Source organism: Crocodylus siamensis, chromosome 4, assembly GCF_052110815.1.
Source record: "Crocodylus siamensis isolate JL-2025a chromosome 4, ASM5211081v1, whole genome shotgun sequence".
In the NCBI taxonomy this organism is placed as follows: Eukaryota; Metazoa; Chordata; order Crocodylia; family Crocodylidae; genus Crocodylus; species Crocodylus siamensis.
The window spans coordinates 6,528,143-6,546,780 of record NC_143398.1 but is presented as its reverse complement, the minus strand read 5'-3'; the positions used below and the strand labels follow the sequence as shown (position 1 = coordinate 6,546,780).

The 18,638-nt window shown below is 53.5% G+C and overlaps 1 protein-coding gene across 1 annotated transcript in view; it reads right to left on the bottom strand.

The window, feature by feature from the left end:
* The window catches only part of PLXNA4 (plexin A4), a 533,592-nt gene that overhangs the window by 284,715 nt on the left and 230,239 nt on the right, over window positions 1–18,638 (bottom strand). The window contains exon 4 of the mRNA XM_090041550.1: window positions 2,706–2,837. Within this exon, the coding sequence (XP_089897676.1) occupies window positions 2,706–2,837 (132 nt within the window). The remainder of the gene's footprint in view (window positions 1–2,705; window positions 2,838–18,638) is intronic.

Sequence of the window (18,638 nt, the reverse complement as noted above, 5' to 3'; positions counted from 1 at the left end):
TATGTGCAGCTAGAATTAGAGTCATTCAATTGTGAGTCATAAGTCCTCTACTTGCTAAAGGAGATGCCCCTGTGGATCAGGTACTGAAGCCTTGCAGTTTTGCAACAAGAAGCTCTGAGTTCACAGAATCATAGAAAATTATCTGTAAGGTCCCTTCCAGCCCTTAGCAGCTATGAAACGATGAAAAGTTGGGCTGGAAGGGACTTCTGAAGGCCACCTAGTCCAGCCCCCTGCCTGAGGCAGGATCATCCTGATCCAAACCATCCCAAGCAAATCCGCATCTTGCCTATTACTAAAATTACACTGGCAATCCTGCCACACTGCCGCAAAGAATAGCCTCCTAATCTACCACGGGTAAAGTTGAGGCTGTGCAGAGACAACAGTGATGTCTGAGGAGACTTCCTGAAAAGCTTACTCAGAGGAAGAAAATGTGGGATGAGATTGGAGCGCGGCTATGCTAGGTATTGCATATGCATATCATATCATGCATGCCACAGAAAATGTGCAGAGTAACTGAGTAAATGGGAGAGGGAAACAGAAGGGAGTTGCCCAGACCCTGCTGCAGATCTTGGCCCCAACAGACTGGCCGAGCCCCGAGCTGCCGGGTCCCGAAGTGCGAGCAAGCACTGTCCTGAACAGGTGTTAGCCCAAAACAGGGTCCAGCATGGTCTGGACGGATGGCCTGCGGCCAATAAACCTTTGATAACAGGCGGCCAGAAAGCTGGCACGGGACGGCTTAACCTCAGCAACAGGGACATCATCCCACCCCGGCAAACTGCAGGCCAAAGGGTGAAGCAATCTCGGCTCTGTCGCTGCGTCTCCCCTCATGAGTTATAGCTCACGGTCTCTCTAATGAAGATAAATGCATGCAACTGTCCCCCCCTCCCCGCTCCATATTTGAGATATAAATATTCATAGCCCAGGAAGAGGGCAGGGAATACGGGAGGGCTCATAAAGACACAAAATATTTTAAATAGAAATGACTGCAGCAGAAAAGTGATGGTCATAAATAGCCGCGAATCACGACTGGGAGAGAGCTGGCGGGAGGCTGACACACCTGAGCTGCTGCCGCTGAGCACTTTGCTACTGTTATATGAGCATCTGGCTCTGGTCGAGAGCCCAGGAAAGGACCAGCTATAACCTGCTAGTCCCGTCTGTCCCCCCGCAACACCCACGTCCCTGGCTCAGGCCAGGAACAGATGCTCTTTGGCATAAGTGGAAGTGTCTTATAGCATGACTCACTGGTGAGGGTGCTACACATCCCCTCCAGTCTCGGTCTGTGGAGGACATGAGTCAGAGGATGCTTGACTACTCGGGCAGTAGCCGCTGATGTGCTCGGCAGGTTCGGTCCCGGTGACTCTCACGCAACAGGACCTGCCGGGACGGAAGCTGTTGCTGCCACCCTTACAGTGAAAAATGACACTGCTGACTCCTTTGGATCAACCCCGCGACTGGATTATTGCTAAAGGAGAGTTTACAGACCGGACCACGTGCCAGACAGCAATTACACCAGGCAGCGTTATTGAGTCCTGTCCACAGGGAGCAGGACCCCCAGGTGCAGGATTTGCAGGCAGTTGCCCCCATCGCTGTCTGCGATGTCAGTCAAACCGCGCGCTGGGTTTGACTGACAACCGCAGCCCCGCACCGCCCGCCATTCAGTTCCCAAGCATCCCTGAATGAACTGGCTGTGACTGGTCAAGCGTAAGTGGTAAACCAGGGGCACCTTCAAAGACGTCATACCAACCCCTCACCCCCAAAATGCACGGCATGCCCCAAATTTCCTGAGTGCTGGGAAATGCAGACACCCTGTCAGGCAGAGGGCACAACCCCGTGGCTATCTTCATATAACACACATCCACAAGACAGAGCTCCCAAATCCAGTAGGCCCAACCTTCTCCTCGTGTCTGAAGGAATGAGGAGCTGGAAGCAGACCGAGTTCCCACCCTGCATATCCAAACCATCCCCATCCTGCAAGGGGCTTCATTGGGGTTCAAAATAAGAGCAACACAACCCGAGCTCTCTGCAAGCTTGGCTCTTCAGTAGGTCCCTCAGCCTCAGAAATCCCCTGCTAGGAGTCAAATGAATCGAGGGCTAAACGCTGCCCCTGCCCTCTGTATACATCACATTGCTCCGATTACAAGTTAACCAAAAGAACCGGACCAATCCCATCTGAGCTGGCTGAAGGATCGATATCTAACCCGGCCCTGGACAATCTCTCAGTATTTTTGTGCATGCAACCAAAATATTAAATTGGATTTTTTTTTTCTCTGAGTGCAGTTTTCTTTTGGTATTTTTTAGGGCATTTGACCCCTGGAGTTTTTTCCTCAGCTATTTGATTCTGTCTTGGGATTTGGAAAGAGCAAGAGCAGTTCAAGGACTTTATCTGCTGTTCAGATTTAAAAAAAAAAAGTAGTTTTTTTTCCCCCCAAAATTGAGGTAGACCTATAGTCAGAACAATAGAGTACATAGGGAGGTGTTGTGCTCAGACACTCTGACGCATGTAGACCTACGGCGTATTATTTATATCTATAGATTGAATTATCTGTTATAAACGTCCAAACACTTCCAATCTGGAGATGATCCTTGAAGCATCAGCATCTCTTTAAGCAATCACATTGGCAGCTTCAGACATTTGGGCACCGTTGTGGCCACTTACAACCAAGCTAAAGATTTTCAATGCATCATAAATGATGCGAGCGCCTTACCTGCTTTTCCGACATGATGTACAGGTGCTCGTGATCCATTGAAAAAGCCATATCACGTAATATGGGGCCATTATCCACCACCTGCACGATCTCGTATTCCAGGGCATTATTGGTGGGGCCGTCCACGCGGATCTGGAAAGCAGGAACAAAGTGGGGAGAGAGAAAGTGAGTGGTCTTTCCCTGGTACCAGGCTTTTGAGTAGGTCAGTGGGGTGGGCTGTCTCCCTCCAGAGCACTCTAGACAGCTCCTATTTCAACCCACATCTTGGTGAAAATGTTCACTGCATCCTACTAAGATATGACACTTAGGGCATGTGGGCATCCTGGAGGGATAGGTCCAGGTTGAATTAGTGCATAATCTATCTGGATGGCCTTAGACACAAGCCGACCCACAAAGTATCGCCCTGTTTGATGCCTTCATGGAAAAAAATAGGAGGGGAGAGGACAGGTCTACAAGGTTTCTATTCAAGGCAGAACCTCTCCTGGTGAGCTGCTACTTCTCTTGTGTGAAGCAGGACGCACCAAAGGACATGCACATGCCAGGTTTCTTGGGGTGATCTACCCAGCCCACATAGCAAACCCACTTTGCGCCCCAACAAGCGTCCCACAAGAGGCAAGCCAAAGGAAGGGCATCACACAGGCTCTCCCCTAGCAGCCACTAGTGGCGAGGCACCAAGAAAAGGCCTTTAACACCATGGGGCTGCTGTTTCTTCCTCTTTGTCATGGTACACTTCCACATATATATATGCCTTCAACTGGTAAGAAACAGCCCACGACACACCCACACCTACACGCACAGTCACTCGTTGCCAACAACCCTCCTCCCAGAGGGCGCCCCTGGCTGATCCGTACGTACGTGAAAGCCTTTCCCCTTCATGGACTTCCCTGCATCCGATGCTCACCCAGACACCAGACACAGCCACAAGCCACTAACTCTCGTGCTTCTTCAAGCCGGAGAGCAAGTGGGATGGCACACACCGAGGGCCTCCAGGTGCAAGACCCAGGGCCGTGCCACTCTCATGCCTGCAAGCCCTGAGCCCCCAGTCCTGAGCTAGGTCAGGCATGGACCTGCTCTCATGCTTATGTTCTCTGTCCCAGGCGATCAAGGAGCAGGTCTCCTCCCTCTTCCTCCACTCACCCCACAGGAAACAACCAGGACACTTGATAACACAAAGAAGCCCACTCGTCCCTGCCTTTCCCACGTCCTTACCACACAACCCAGGCACTTGTTTCTTTCCACTCAGTCCTTGAGCCAAGAAAATCACCGGCTGAGTCACGCTGCCTATTCGAGTGGTGCACAGAGAGCAGGAGGGAGGCACGGAGAAGAGGGTCCAGACATGAATTGGGGGTAGTGACTGTCATAGACCATCAGCACCCCAGCTAGAGGAGCCTGGAAGGCAACTCAGAATGGAGAAACTGAGGCACAGAGAAGTCCAAGAGGACTGACCATGACCTCACACACACTCAGAAGGGCTTAGGAGTCAGGACTGCCTAGGTTACAGTCTTGTGTTCAGTCCTCCTAATCACACTGACTTCTGAGAGGGTGTGTGAGCACGCACGTGTGCACTCACACACACGGGATGTGGAGAGGGCTGGAGGTAGCTGGTGAACTAGTGGCCACCTCGTCACAGTGCTGGACCAAGTGACACAGTTCCTCTCTGAGCCATCCCTATAGGAGGAGGTTGGATTTTGGCTCCAAACTCTGAGCATCTGAGATCCTATTCATTGTGCCCCATCACCTCTGGATTAATCCCAGGCAGCGTGCACCAATTTAGAAACAACCACGTCCCAAAACCTGTGGGGAGAGCCCCCCGCAGCACTGTGGGAAGGACTCGCAGGCTGTCCGGCCTATTTCGCATTCAACCCAGCACTGCCCCTTGCTGTGCACTCTCCAGGGTCCAGCTACTAGTCCCGATCAGCCCTCCCCTGCGCAGACTCTTCCACAGCTGGATGGATCTGCTGTCACGGAGTTCCCCTCCTCTGTGTCACTCTGCTGCTCAGCTTCATCTCGTTGCTCTTCGGGCCCTGGCCAAACCTTTACACCCACGCAATCTGCATTTCCACCCATGCCAGAAAGGAGCAGACAGATGGCATAAACCTCTGCACTATGAGTCCTGCCCAATGCAGCGGAGACAGAATCAGGGGCTGGAGGTTTGATGTATTTGCTCCCACCACCGGCTAGGTGCCTGCACAATAGAAAGAGTCTATTACCCCTTCCCCTGCCACCCTGAGCTGAGGCACTTGAATGCAGAAACCCTGCAATAGCTGTGCATCTGTCCTCTCCGGATCCTGGGCTGGTTTACACTAGCACATAAAGCTACAATGGTGTAAACCTGCCATCTGCCCAGGCACTGCGCTATACCTGCTACCTCCTCTTCCTCCATGAGGTCCATCTCATCCCAATCCTAGCTCCCTCCATGGGAGCCCTAAACCAGAGCTGTGTTGGCATTATGTTTCCAATATGATCAGGGTCAGGCGTGTAGGCTGTGAGGTTGCCACCTCCAGCCTCAACCAGAGACCTTCACCCACCTGTTAGAGAAGAACGGAAAGGTAGAAGGGGCAGGCCAAGGAAAGAGCAGGCTGGGGTAAAAATTTGTGCCGGCATGAAGCATGCCCCCCTTTTGCTTGATACAGGTAGAAGGTAGCAGCGGCTTTGCAGCAGGAAAGCACAATCCACGAGAACAGTGAGGAAGTGATTTAACAGCCATTGCTAACCTAATTGCCTGCAAAGTCATTATTTTGCAGCTGTGGCGGGAGAGAGGCAGGGACAGCTCTGATGGAGAGAGTCACACACTCATATGCACACCCCCCCCCAGACAGCCCTCAGACCAGACGTGCTGGGTGGGCACGCTGCCTGCAGGTGGATGAGGGGCAGGGATCAGTGTCTCTTGTTGAAGTCTGGTAACAATGGAGTGGAAGAGAGAGACCTCGGAGGGAAGATCAGCCACGCCGCGGTTAGGCAGCTAGGGGATTTTGATCTTCGTGGGTGTCGCACGGCCCTCTCCACCGCAGCGGGGCACGACTGCCAGTGTGCTACGGGGCTGCTTCTTTAGCTCCGGCTGGATGGAGAGTCCTCTTGTAAACTCACGTGCTCCCTAGCTCAATGCCCACCGTGTCTGCAGAGAGAGGAGCTGTCCTATCCGTGCCTCCTTTTGGTCCTGGGCCTGAACCGAGCCGGGCTGCTCTCAGTCAGCTCCCCTCCAGGGTACCAGGCACCAGCCCCAGATGTGCTGCTTTGACTCTCCAGCTCTCCAGGGATGAATGTCTGAAGGAAAAGCTCCCTGTCGAACCCTTACGCCAAACTCCTTGCACGCCTGTTTTGGGCCAGGTGGCATGAATCTTCCCTGGGGAGCCCAGAGCGGACATCTAACTGGGGTCTGATGGTGCTGTGTGGGTATGCAGGGCAGGCAGCACATGAAGTGGGAAGATGGCATTACTCGCTCTCCTTCCTGACCCAATTCAACCGGGGACGTGCCCGGGCAGAGAGAGGAAATGAGGCCTCTCCGGGTAGTGCTCCTGAATGCTAAACAGCAAGAGCTTTCCTTGGCACAGACCCCACAGGTACCCACCTGTATGCAAACCTACCCATGCCCTCCTGGTGTGCACAGCGACTCTCAACCAGGATGCTACAGCAAGCATGGTGTGAGAGCACCTACACATGCTCCACAAGAGAAACCCAGAGATTTCAAATGGGAACCCAGGGTGTCACAAAGAGTCAGCCCTGCCGTGGTCTTTCTGAGTCCTCTGCAGCAGCAGAATGACTCTAGTATTTTTCCATCGTCAAAAATAAATAAATAAATACAAAAGCAAAAGGGAAGAGCTGGCATTTTCTGAGAGGTGCCTGGAGTATAACAAGGTTGAAAACACCCACAACAGACATCACCGCCCCACCTCCACCGAACCCATGCGCTGCTACAGACAGTGGCCACTGATCTCCACCCTGCCGTACACCTTCATCCACAGACCCACGCGCTATATACATGTCCCTCCGCATGTGAACACGCACCCCTGGCACACGCCCGCAATCCTACGCCATCGCAAACCCGCCTGCTCCAATGAGTGTGTGCACACTTTTATGCTCGCTGTATACACAGATGCACACCACTCCAGGATCACCCCAGTGATCACGACCCTAGTGCCTGCTAACACCTGGTGCACCCAGACGCACCCACCCACCCAACACCGTGCACTAGGCCACCCCCTCAGCAAATGCCCCTGCCATAATGATATTAATTCTGCTCCAGGGAGGGCTGCGGTCCTCAGCTTCATTCGGGGAGGCAGGCTGCTATTAAAACACACGTGCAGCACTTCACAAAGGTCGTCCGTCGGGGGACCCATCGTGGCAGCTGCTTGTTTGTTTGTTTGAACATTATCTGGGTCTGGCTGTGTATTTCCAGCCATTGAAGTAGCACACGATAAATGTCCTCTCCCACTAGCAAACAGATGCTTGCACTCAAGCGTTCTGGCTAGGCCTCGCCTCCAACGAGCTCCTTAATGAGCAAACAGCACAATTAATCTTTAAAAGACTCAGGCACCATCCCCTGCTCAGCCTTAGCTGCAGCCATTCTTCCAGGAAAGGGGAGGCTGGAGAGGGCAAGAGCCTCCCTGAGCCATATCTGGGCCCCTCCAGGTGGCACTGGGTTGGCAGCAGCGAGATGCGCCATCGAGATCTGCTGGGCGATGCCTTGGAAAGGGCTTAATTTTGGTGTTACTCTTTGGCTGAGGAAGCAAGGGATGCCGTGTTTACAAGGCCCAAAAGGAGCAGGCAGGGAGAAGCCGGACAGAGGGGTGTGGGCACACAGCAACCTGGGGCAAAGCCAGTCCTTGAAGGAAGAGGAGAAAGTAAAATAAAAATTAAAAAAAAAAATGATGAAAATAATAATAATGATAATGATGTGGATGATAAACAAATAAATCATTTAAAGAGTCAATCTAAACAGTGTTAGAGCTGTCTCATGGGCCTGAGGATGGGTACTCTGATATCCGAAAGCTTACCTAAGTCTACACGAACCATTCAGTTGGACCAACAACAAAATACCACCCACAAGAACTCTTGCCTTTTGCACATTTGTCCAAGGGTATCCAGAAATAAAATGACTCCAGCCACAAGAGTGAGAACGAGCGCTGCCAGCTGACAAGCAGAGAATACATTATGAACATAAAGTAAAGCTGCATGTGCATGGCCATTAATAGATTCAGTACAAAGTTCAACACACTCCCTTTTGAGCTCACCGAGGAAGCGCGAACGCCTGCACTTTCGACAGCAATGACTACTCTGCCGCTGGCAACTCTCAGCTCTCACACAGCGTGCGCCATCAGGAGATGCCGTGCTTTACATATCCCCATTTCACAGATGGGGAAACTGAGTCGGAAGAGTGCTCAGCCCAGCTGCTGAGCTGGGAAGAGAGCCCCATGCAGCTGGGTCACGGGCCTGCAGTTTCTGAATAAATCTGTCTCACACACCTCTCTTCCCTCCCGCTCCCCAAAAGCCCCCCAAAATGGATGAGACATCCATGTGCAGGAAAGCAAGATCTTGTTTCCTCTTGGTCCACTGATACAGCTACTCCTGCCCTCCCCCAAAACCAGCATCTTCCGCTTGCAACCTTCCAGCTGGCTTCACTGCCAGGCATTCCCCACCACATCTTGATCCCTTTGTTCTGTGAGTGAACCCCATCCTCCTCCACCTAAATAAAGGCTGAGATGGGAACAGGAGCAGGCCCCCTAGTCTATTGTTCTTACAATTACTCCATCAGCTGCAGAGGCAGGAGGTCCCGATGCAGCTATGATCTCAGTTGGAAGTGGATCCCCAAGGGCTGTAGCTCAATTAGCTCTAAGTAGATCACTGCACAATGCGGCATCAGCAGGGCCGGAGCTGGCAAACATCAGCAACCCAAACGCTTCCAGGCCAGCGCTCCACACGGCCTCCATTCAGGTAGCACTAATGTTTGATTTGGGCCATGAAATTGCCCGATTTCCCAGGGGAGATGCCTAAGCAGCTGGAACAAAGGTTGCAGGACTACATTTCAAAGCCAGGGGATTGCAGGTCACAGGAATAAGCCAAACCATCCCCACCTGGCTGAAAAGGGATGGGAAAAAAAAAAAAAAGGAGTCACAAAGGCAGGCTTGAAAAGAAAAGGGAAATTTAAAAGGCTAGGAGACAAAGCCAGCTGTGCCTGTGACTGAGGCCGGGGCACACAGCATGGTACTACCAAGGTAACTCAGACTGGCTCAAATCTGATGCAAATCACACCTGGAGCTGGAGTGGACCGATGAGCAAGTACCCTGGGGTAGCTGCTGCACCCGCCAGGGGAACATGTAACGTCTGTCTGTTTGCATTGAACAACCTGCTATCCCAGACTAACTGTGGACACACTGCACTTACGCCAGGGTAACCTGCACCAGCGGCATTTTCCTGCTGCATTTCCCCAAGGGTAGCTCTGCGTCGGAGTCTACTTAGCTGCGCCAGCATGCTGCGTTATCTGTGCCAGGTCCTGGAAATCCCTCGCCCCTCTGCTTCGCCTTTCCCTTGCTGGCCTCTCAACACACTTCACAGCACGAATGGGTCTGCGCACTGGGAGGCTGGATATGGGGGCAACTGAGGCAGGAAGAGGTTACTGGGTTCACTTCCCATGTGACAAAGTCTTACCAAATTGCAGAGTGCCCAGTACTAGACGCCTTGCAAGAACCCGACTTGCCCAAACTGCCAAGACCCCTGCTCCCTTTCGGAAACCTGGCCCAGAGCCCATCCGAATCAGAGAACAAGTCTTGCTCTAACCATTGGGCCATTCGCCCTCCCTGGTTCCTTACGGAAAATGCTGTCAGCATTTCCCACTCCTCGAGCTTCATTTCCAGGAGGTCCCGGCGACCAGGGAGCTCAGCACATCCAGCCAGGCTGTGCTGAGTGGTGCCCAGCCACGGCCTTACGACTGCACTGGGGCCTCTCGAATACCTTATTGCTTTTCCAATATCAGTTCCTCCCTGTTTTATGGCTCTAATGTCTCCCAGCGGACCCGGCATTGCTGGCTGCTGTTCCTGGCATGGGGAAGGGGCAGAGGGACGGCAGGCAGCGCGTGAGCTAATGGCAGGCCGTTCAGATGACGAGCCGTCTCTGCTACTCCATTGATCTTGGCTACATGATGGAGCTCTATTGATCTCGCAAAGGGGGTAGGGGGTGGGGGCGAGCAACGCACCATCATTTCCCCATTTTCCCTCTGCCTTGGCATGGGCCGGCTGGCCAAACGATCCACTCTAATTTGTCTAATGTCCATTAGCAGCTGATCAATTTATAATAAAATGCTGCGCTTCCATAGCTCCCTCCAGCTGAAAGCCCTCGACAAGCGCTGATGAATGAAGGAGCATGTCTCTCTCTCCCTGCCAAGTGCTGTTAGCTGTGGAAACTGAGGCATGGAGCAGTCCAGCAGCTTGCAAAGAGTCAGGAACAAATGTACATCCCCTGGTCCCTCCCTTAACACGACACCGCCTGGCCTTCGTAGCCCAACCCAGGGGTGGTCTGGAGTCACTGCTGGTCATGCACAAGGGTTCAACCTGGCCTGAAGAATATGAATTCAACGTGGTGATGGGGGGGCTCGTTCCCTTCAACACCCCAGTGCCAAAGCTCAGCCAGACCCCTCTGGATCACTGCCCACAGCCGCTCCGCATAGGGCCGGACAGAGCACGAACCCACCCCAGAACCCAGCCAACCCCACGGCTGACTGGAGCGGAGCCTGGCCTTTCGCCCCAGTGTGGACAGACCCCAAAACCATTGCCCTCATCTCACAACTGCAGGGATATGCATGCCCCATTCACTTTGCAAAGACTGCACACATAGGACAGCTAGACAGACAGGCCAGATCCAGCACAGACCCTGCGTGATAAGAGAGGCTCCAGACACAGGTCTTTTGGGCATGCAGGACTTAAACCCTGTGGTCACCACAATGCAGCCATTTCCAGAAATCACTCCCCGCAGCATTGGCAGAGGGAGGAGAGTGAAGTCCCTCCTGCTCCCCTGAGGCCATTTTCCAGGAAGCGAAAAGAAGGTTTCAAGGAAAAAGCCCTAGGGTTGTCATCCCTCCAGGATTGCCCTGGAGTCTCCAGGAATTAGATATCCATCTCCAGGAGACTGCTGAGAGTCGCCTGGGAGATAAATGCTAGGGCATTCATTAAAAATAAATATTAAATGCTGAATCTGATTGGTACAGTAGTCTAGTGAGTTTTTTAAATGTAATAGCCACGTGCATTTGCCTTGCTGATGTAAAATCTACACGCCATAATCCATAACTGATAGACACAAGTATGTGGGCACATTGGCATCGTGTCGTGGGCACAGTGGCATTCCTGAAACCTCCCGGAATAGATTCAAACAGAGCTGGTGACCCTAAAAAGCCCTCGTGTACAAGCCGCATGCCGCCGATTGCAATCCCACCCCAGGCTGTAAGCCGGGGAGCCCGGGAAGAGCTGGCAGGGCTGGGAGAGCTGCTTGTGTTACCCAGCATGAATAGCCTAGGCTGCAATATCCTGAATCCATGTCCACAGAGCCAGAGCTCTGCCCAGGGTATCACAGCCATTGCAGAGAGAGGCGGACAAGGGATTTAGGATCACGACCATGACAAGAACATAAGGCAAAGAGCCTCTTTTTGCTCCGTGTATGTGCACTGCCTGGCACTATGGGGCCCTGGTCTATGACTGAGGCTACTCCATGATACCACAACTCACATCATTACTAGCTGGAGCAGAGCCCCCAGGGCCGAGGCTAGACCCCGGGTCTTGTGCTCCTCAGCCCCCCGTTCTAGCTCCAGCCCGTGCTGCCTGTCACAGGGAGGGATGAGCGGGACATCTCTCTCCCTCTTTGAGAGCATGTCAGGTGCACCGGCATTAGCATTCATGAGCCAATTGACAGATGACATAATTTTTGAAAGCGTGGTTTACACGTACTCCCCCGGCGCCCGCTGATTGATAAATTAGACACTCACGAGCCACGTGCTAATCAATGCAAATCATTAGTTTGTAACAACACAAGGCAAGCTCGGCAGAACTCATTTTTCAAGGTAATGGCCTGCCAAGTGATCAGTGTTCAGCAAGAAGCCATGCCAGGCTATCCATTAGCAAGCTGCTGGCATGCATTTATGGCATGAGGCTGCAGCCTTGGCTCTCCAGCCCCTGCCCTGCAAAAGGGACTTGGGCTATTTATATTTGAGAAAAGGAGTAAAACGCATATAACCCCAGGGCTGTGGCTCCTCGTGCCTCTTATGCACCACACCTTTACACGTTCATGCTCTCTCCTCGACTGTGCAGGCTGCAGTCATTTTCTCAGATGCCTGGCCCATGTTTCAAGGAGTTGCACACACTGTGCTCTCTCTCTCCTGCAGATTTTACCATTGCTCATTCTTGCTTAGTTCCCCCTGCGCCTCCCCCCGCAATTAATCTAAACCACAACTAAAGTCTAAAGGCTATATTTTGTCCTATATGACCAGGAAAGCCCAGAGCCAAAACCTGCAAAACCTACCTGCAAAGCTTCCCCAGACTACATAGACAGCTCTGGAAGTGGATGGAAAAAAGTATACTCAGATTTTGCCAAAAGCAAATGTCATGGGCTCCAAGCAGCTGGTTTCACCCTCCCCTGTAGGGCTAGCCAGCACAGCTGCACTTAGAGGAAGGAAAAGGGGCATCCTTACCTCCCATCCCATTACCCAGGCCAGACTGCAAGCTGCCAGCCCGGCCCTGCACATCTGCCTGCCTGGCTGTGCGGCACCTCAGTGCCAGCCTCCTTAGCACAGAGGACAGAAGCTCCTACTCTGGTTTAGTTCTTACAAAGTTCCTACCTATGTGTCACTATGCTAGATAAAATAACTCCTGGAGGAAGAAAACCAACGTGATCTCTGAAGAGGAGGAGACGAGTCTGAGACACAAATGGGCAGTGAGCACCAAAGGAGGCGTAAGCCGGTCACCGGTGCTCAATGCTATACGAGGAGGTGCTGAGGTGCACATGCAGCTGTTTCCACCCCTTCCAAGGGAAGACCAGTGCTGTGCCCTGGCTCAGCCTTTTGCTCTAACAGTGGGGATGCCCGCTCTCAGGCTCGCAGACTGAGGTTCGGTGCCTGCTGAGGACACGGGCATCATGGCAGGGAACTGCCATGTGCTTCCCAGAGACCTGTGGTTCAGAAAAGAGATGTCACCTGGTGCAGCGGCACATCCCGAAGGATAGTGCCGTTATCACCATCCAGGGAATGGCAATTTGCTGCTCTACAGCGCTGTCAGCATCTAGCAGTGCACAGCTGCCACCCTGCCACACACCTGGGCCCACTCTTCAAGAGGATGCAGCCCAGACCGCCTCCTCCACAAAGTATCCTGCTCCTGGCGCTAGTGGGGAATGGGCAGGAGCTGTGGGCGATACGGAGCCCCCCCGCACACACACAACTGGGGCGGCAGTGCGCAAGCACCCTCCCCCAGACAGTTTCCCTCGGGTCCACTGATGTCTCTCAAGCTGGTGAAAGTACATTAGTATGCAGCCAACATTTTAGGGAGGGGACAGCTTGAGTTGCAACATTCATCATGCTTCGGCCTCCCGTTCTGGTTCTCCGTACTGAGCGAGCCAACAGATGCTTTCGGTCACAACGAGTTTTAGTTTGTTGAAGGCGATGGCCCAACAGAAAGAGGCACGTCAGCTCTGTGAGAGCGCGTGGGGCGGTCTGCATGGGCCCAGCGCAACGGGGCTGCCAGCCACTGCACAACAAACCCAAAGTCGTCCAAGGCATGTGGCAGGGAAGGAGTTTTAAATAGGATATATCTCAGCAGAGTTAAGAGTAGATTGGAGAGTTGATTTTTTTTTTGATTAATTTATTTCGTGTTTCGGGGCAAATCAGTCAAGCCGTATCGATATGGCTCCAAAACCCGTATCAATTGAGCCGGCAGAACTCAATCGTTCTAAACATCGTGTATGGTGCTACACCCGGCGAGCATCCTCCGTCCAGGCTCTCACCCTGAGACTTCACATACTCCCAAATCCATTGGCAGGCATCCTACGTGCCTGGGTGCAGTGTTGGCAGGTATAGGCTGGCCAGGCAGCCTATGGGACTTTATCAATCCCGAAAGCTAGGGATGCATCTGAGCCCATGGTAACACTCCTCCTACTCGGCTGCAGCAAGCCTGCCAAACCCAGGGAGCCCCGCATGCCACATCCTTCGGGCTGCATGATCACGTAAACCTCATTCCCCGAGCCGACATCACTGCAGGCAGAAAGACCAGGAAGCGACAGGAATCTGGCCTAAGGTTATGGGCCAGGGTGGTCATGCCAGCACAACACGGCGTCATCCTCCTTCCCTGCAGCCAGCTCTTGGGGGCACTCAGGCTGGCCTGCTGGCAGAAGGGGAGAGCCCGTATGAAGCTTTGTGCAGCCTGCAGGGTCGCGGCCAAGCTCCGGCTTTATACACGCTTGTTCGTGGGGCCGGGAGGTCGGAGGTTTGTCACAGAGATGAGATCATCCCGCCATGCCTGGAATGCAGCGACCCGGCAAGCTGGGGAGCCCTGCGGGTGTACGCGGAGCAGTGGCACAAAGGGCCCTTTGACTGAAGCGTGACCCACGGAAAGAGAAGCTGGAAGGGCTTTGAGATGCCCACAATCCTGTGCTAAATACTGTCCCATGAAAGGAAGTTGATTGACCTCTTGCAATCGGAGACACGCACACGCACTGGGGCACAGGCACCCACACAGACAGCCCAGTATCCTGCAGCAATCCCATATGCACAATCGCTCAGGGGTGGGCAGGGACACCGGCAGACAGGCAGGCGCGCACTCTGGGACGCTCTGAACCAGTCACAGACACACACGTACACGTGCGCACGTGCACAAGTACCTAACCAACCTTCACGGTTGTGCACTCCTGTCACACAAGGATGCACACGCACACCCCTGCATGCACAGAGATGACACGGGCATTTCCAGTCTTGCAGGACAAACAGATCCTCCCGGAAACCTGCCAGGAACCCTTTACAAAAAGACAGGTTGGTGCCAGGCCCCTGCTGTGTTCAGGATCGGGGATCTTCAGTGGGTTTTGTCAAAGACGGCTGGTTTTTAATAACCTTTGGCCCCAGAAGGCTAACTGGGACCAAGCCCTTGCAGCTGTTTGCCATGACGCTAAATGAAGATATGGGGGGGCCAAGGAAGTGGAGAATGCAGCCAAGGCTGCACCTGAGGGGCTGCCAGGCACGGGGCACCGCCCCGCTGCAGGCTATAGGAGCTCACGTTCAGTGGGACGCAGCAGCAGCAGCTGGGAACTGGTCTAGAAGTGCAGAGCAGCCCAAACCCCTCCATTTCCAACGCTGCAGGACACGGGGAGGATGAAGGACCAGCACTCTGTGATAACCTCAGCCTCCAGCCCTGCCCTACCGGCTTTGTCAGCCGGCCCCCTCGGGGCTGTGGGCAGCACAGTGAGGTCCTCCTTATCTCCTGGCCCCAGGCCCCAGCCCGCTGCCCAGGTCCTGCTCTGCAAAGGTTATTGTAATTCAATTGTGGAGCCTTTTGGCTCCTGGGCTCCTCCAGCCAAGGTGACCTATTAAGAAGTTAATATCAGATAAAAACCATCCCTCGAAGCCTTTGTAACCTTCATAATCTATGTTTATCCACAGCCAAAAAAAAAAAGAGAGAGAGAGAGCGCTTATCTTCCAATATTGCCTCAGATAAAAGGAAAGTGCTGTCTGGGGACGGCGCTCCGCCTCTGCCCATTCTCCCCTTTCATGCGAGCGGCCCAGGAAATCGATCCTGGGCTGGAACGGCAACGCAAGTCTCCTCCGACTCCTCTCGACATTTGCTGGCCATCGGCTACGCGGCGTTCTGCTGGCCCCCCCGATTTCCCGCCACCGGCCACCCCTCCTGCCAGCCAGACCCTACCTAGGGCCACCTTGCCACCAGCCAGCCTCTGCTGGGAGACTTCCACTCCTGTTAGCCGAAGGCCACCGCCCAACTCGGGCGGCCCCCTAGGTCCAGCCTGGTTCGTGCAGCTCGAAGCAGACCTGGTGCCATGCTGCAGGACACTGGACACCCTTTCCCATTGGCCCCATAGCCAGAAGGGGCTGCTAAGCTGCAAGCAGCCCCCAGGCCCCAATCCCTCTCCTGGGGATGGACGGCCATTCCAGTCCCGTGCAACCTTGCCATAGACCTCATGTCCAAAAGGCTCCAGGACACCAGCTCTGCCTTCACAGTGCAAGCCACAATGTCCCGTCCCAGCCCCTACAAAGGAGACTGCTCCACTCTTCCTGGGCACTGAGCCACAGGCTCCTCGCCTGCATCTAACAGCCGGCCGGAGGGCTGGAGGTCATCTCGCACCGCTCCTTCCCACCTGCCTATAGAGGTGGCAGGGCAGGTCTGTCCCAGGGTGCTTGGGGGCTCGCCGAGCCTGCAGGGTCTGACAGATCACGTGGGCTCCTTTCTCCAGGGAACCTGCTAGCTCAAGGGTAAGCAACCCCCAGCACACATGCCGGCACATGGAGCACCAAGGCATTTTGCTTGGCCCACACACCTCGAAGCAGGTGACAGGGGAGCTGCAAGGGACCTAATCATCGCTGTGCCAGTGCAGCCCCGGCTCCTTCCCAGCGGCTCATATGCAACCATCACCAGCAACAACTCAGTCCGGGGCTCCAGGGACCCTGATGCAGCTGCTTGCGCCATCCCCGCTGCCCAGGCTCCCTGGCAAGCAGCAGGGGCTTATCCAGAGCCCAGGTCAGCTGCGGCAGCTGCAAGCGGCTGCGCCAGGGTCCACAGAGCCCCAGGCCAGCTCATTACACGTGCATCCAACATCCCAGGCCAGCGCAAGGCTGCCTCAGCACACAGGGACCACCACAGGGGGTGGAAAGCAGGGAAAAGGCTGGAGCTGCCCTACCACAACAAAGATTAGGCCCCTTGCAACTCCCCTGCCATCTGCCCCTGGCACAGCAAAATCTCCCAATTGGATGTTGCAGGTGTTTTTGGTATTCTGCCCAAAAACGCTGCCGACCCCTGCCCTAGCTCTTACCCCAGGAGGCTGCTCAATTGCTTTGCTATGGATTTTTTCCCTGCTGATTTTTCCCAGGGGTGGGAAGAAAATTCCTCTTTGCCCTTTGTGCTCTGCCCTGGTATATCTGTAAAGCCTCCCAGGGCTACTTGCAAAGATCAGAGGCGCTTTCTCTCCTTGGGCAAGAGAGGGTACTGCTCCCCAGCTCACAGTATGAGCATGCCTGCCACAAAGAAAGCCTGCTGCTCTGTTCAGAGAGGGGCTAGCCCGCAGACTGAGTGCCCGTAGCACCACCGAAATGCAGCCCACCTCTGAGGTGCAGCAAGAAACCAGTTTGAAACCACCTAGGCTGACAGGAACGCACAACGCGGGACCCAGCCTAGACCTGGCTGGACTCTCTCCATCTCCACCCAGGGCCTGAGGTTAAATAGATGCACTTGGAGCAATCAGCTCTATACAAAACACACCCCCACCCCACACAGAAAGCCCCCAGCTTCAATCACACCCGTGCTAAAAAAGGCTAAAAGAATGTAAATCTTCACCACCACAGTGCATCGGTAGTCACCTCCATGCTGCAAGGGTTTCGCTGTCCTGCAAGCTATGAGCACAAGAAACTTTGTGGGTGTAGTAAAGTTAAAAGGAGATCCCAAAGCACGCTACCACCCAGGAGCTCAAGGAGACTCTCCATTTTCCATCAGCATTATAGAGGCTGTGACACACAGCTGAAGTATTGCAAGGTCATATTTAAGGGTCAGAAACACCCACAGACATGTCGGCACATTGCCATGCAGGGCTGATGTGAGACTTAACCAACTTCTCCTGGAAGCCATATACAGAATATGCTTGATAATTGTGACTGCCAATATCAGTCTGAGAAGAATGCACGTTTCTAGCTCTCTTATCATGAAGAGCTTCTTCTGTATCAGTCCCTTCCTTGTCAAATGCATATTCAGAGCCAGTGATTAAATTATCTCGTAGCAGCTGAATAAAAAATGATCAGACTTAATCAAAGCAAAGGGCAGAATGTATATTTTTTTTTTAAGAGAAAGGATTTGATTCTAGAGATTTTGATCCAATTAAATGGAGGATTAAATTAACTAGTCAACGAAAGGCCCTTGGATGTGGGAAACACATGTTAATAATGGAGCAGAAGCTTCCAGATGGGAGGTTTGGGAGGAAATTTCCAGACAGAGACACAGACAGGCATACCCCATGCTTCCCGCAGATGGTATGGGAGCAACGAATGGCAGGACACCTTAGTGGAGCACATCTCAACCTCTGCACCCAAGCAAGGGAGCAATGTGTGTTAGATCAGATGGAAGAATTAGCTCTTGTAACCAGAGCAAAAACTCCAGGGCATCCCGTTAAGTAGGCACATTGCAATCTGAGTATATCTTTTAAACTGAGTTGCTGCCAGAGCTAACCCTAACCCCTAACCCTCACCCTAACCCTAACCCACGGTCCCTCTGAAGGCAAGGGCTGTCTCTAGGGGGGAGCAGTCTGAAGGCAAGGCAACTTCTACAGACCATGGGGGGACGAACGCTGGCACCCAGCAAGCTCCTAAATCAACAGCACAGGCTTGTGCTTCTCCATGCTGCCTCCCTGGGCCTGGGGAGCGCTGGAAGGCACATGTCATCGGCAGGAACAGAGCGATCGCTTTCCTCGGGGAGCCCGAGGTAACCCGGTCAATGAAACTCCATCCAAAGTGGTTGTGACTTAAGGTCACAAACGGGGACAAGGCAAGGTCAGGAGTTCAGCATCAATACAACAAGTGCCAGTCACTACACAAAAGGCGCGGGGATCAGATATACCTCTGAGAGCGCCTGGGAGAGAGTGATGATACGTGTAATTGCTGCCACTTTCATCTCCCTGGATTTGCCTCCCTTGCACGGTTCTCCCTGCTAGGCCCCGGCTGCGGGAGCCCCGGCTGCTGTCACCCGGCGGGGATAAGAG